The 1481-nt window shown below is 33.0% G+C and overlaps 1 protein-coding gene across 1 annotated transcript in view; it reads right to left on the reverse strand.

The window, feature by feature from the left end:
• Positions 1–1481, reverse strand: part of LOC107472026 (mediator of RNA polymerase II transcription subunit 31) — a gene marked incomplete in the record, with an annotated part of 2799 nt that overhangs the window by 1161 nt on the left and 157 nt on the right. The window contains 3 exon segments of the mRNA XM_016091600.3: positions 18–114; positions 518–615; positions 883–943. Coding sequence (XP_015947086.1) covers positions 18–114; positions 518–615; positions 883–932 — 245 coding nt within the window.

Raw genomic sequence — 1481 nt, forward strand, 5'->3', positions numbered from 1 at the left:
TTGAAAATAATACTTACATAATAAATTTAATATACTCAGGGCGCTGCCAATATTGAAGATACTTTAAGTATCCAATGAAAGCTTCATCCTCAAAATACCGATTTTGAGCCAAATCTGTTAAAAATAGTAGTTATAAGAATAAGACTAAACAACATTATATAGGTGGCTAACACAAACAAGCAAATCCCAAGCATGCTTTATTTATTTATTTAGAAACAGCAATATCATTACTACAAAAGAAAGAAATTACTAAAAACATCTGTTGTGCAAGCTACCCAATCCCAAATTTGTCAAAGAAATCCCCCATTATAAAAGCCAATGTCCTAAAGTTTATGCCAAGACAGATATTATCAAGAAACCCGCTTAAAAGATGATAAAGCATGCCAATTACTTGCAATATCCTTTTTCCAGAATTTATTCCTAGTTTCCAATCAAACCGTTTGAAATACATGAAATCTAACAGATTATCAAAGTAGTTCATACTCTCAAATCATAAAAAGTCAAACGAAAATCATACAGTGAATATAGGTGGGGTTAGCAAGGCATTGAACAAATTCCAACTCAAGCAAAAATCGTTGCCGTCCATCATCTGGATCTTTGTATGTACTCTTTGGCCTGAATAAAATGCAACGACCATTAGCCATCCCACCCAACCCATAATTGCCCCCTTTTATGCAAAATAAATAAATAAATAAATAAAAGAGAAATTTCATGGAAGATGAAGAGAAGAACGCCTTATCATAAAAGCACAACACAAAACAGAGAACAAATATAGAATACTTTAATGAAGCAATGTCACCCAATCCCTTGGCACATCTATTAAGAAAAACCCCTTAAAGCTCACATACAAAGAAATGAAAACAAAGAGGAAATTTTGCTTACGCTGATTGATCAGTACCACCTGAGTTCCCACTTTCTGTTTTGGAGGCCATGAAACACTCAACTACAAGAACAAATGAAACAGTGCTTCAAAGGGAATGAACAAATTGGAAATATTAATTACAAAAATGGAACTGCTTGTTACTATATGATCTGGCTCATCTTTAAATCATTGTTGTTAGGAAAAGATTCCTTTCCTAAGATCATTCATAAATAACGGTTACTATTCCTTTAGTAGGCATATTGAATTTTCAATTCCAGAAATTCTATTCCCATGAATAGAATATGTCTGGGAATGAAAGATTCTTGTGCTTGGTACACACTGATATTCAATTTTAACACTTCCAATTTGTGAATCAGAATTTTAAACTCTAAAATTTATACAACAAGAGCAACACCAAAGCTCAATTTTCACATTCTTCCTTGCAAAGATCAAGCAATTGAAAATTTCTAAAACAAAAACAATTACTCATGGAAATTAGAGGGAAAAAAAGTAAAAACCCGCATCAAGAATGAACACTGCAAAACTCAGGCTAGAATATACAAAAATAGAGAGAGAGAGAGAGAGAGAGAGAGAGAGAGAGCTAACTGCGACGGAGCAA

This window comes from Arachis duranensis, chromosome 10 (genome assembly GCF_000817695.3).
Source record: "Arachis duranensis cultivar V14167 chromosome 10, aradu.V14167.gnm2.J7QH, whole genome shotgun sequence".
NCBI lineage: Eukaryota > Viridiplantae > Streptophyta > Magnoliopsida > Fabales > Fabaceae > Arachis > Arachis duranensis.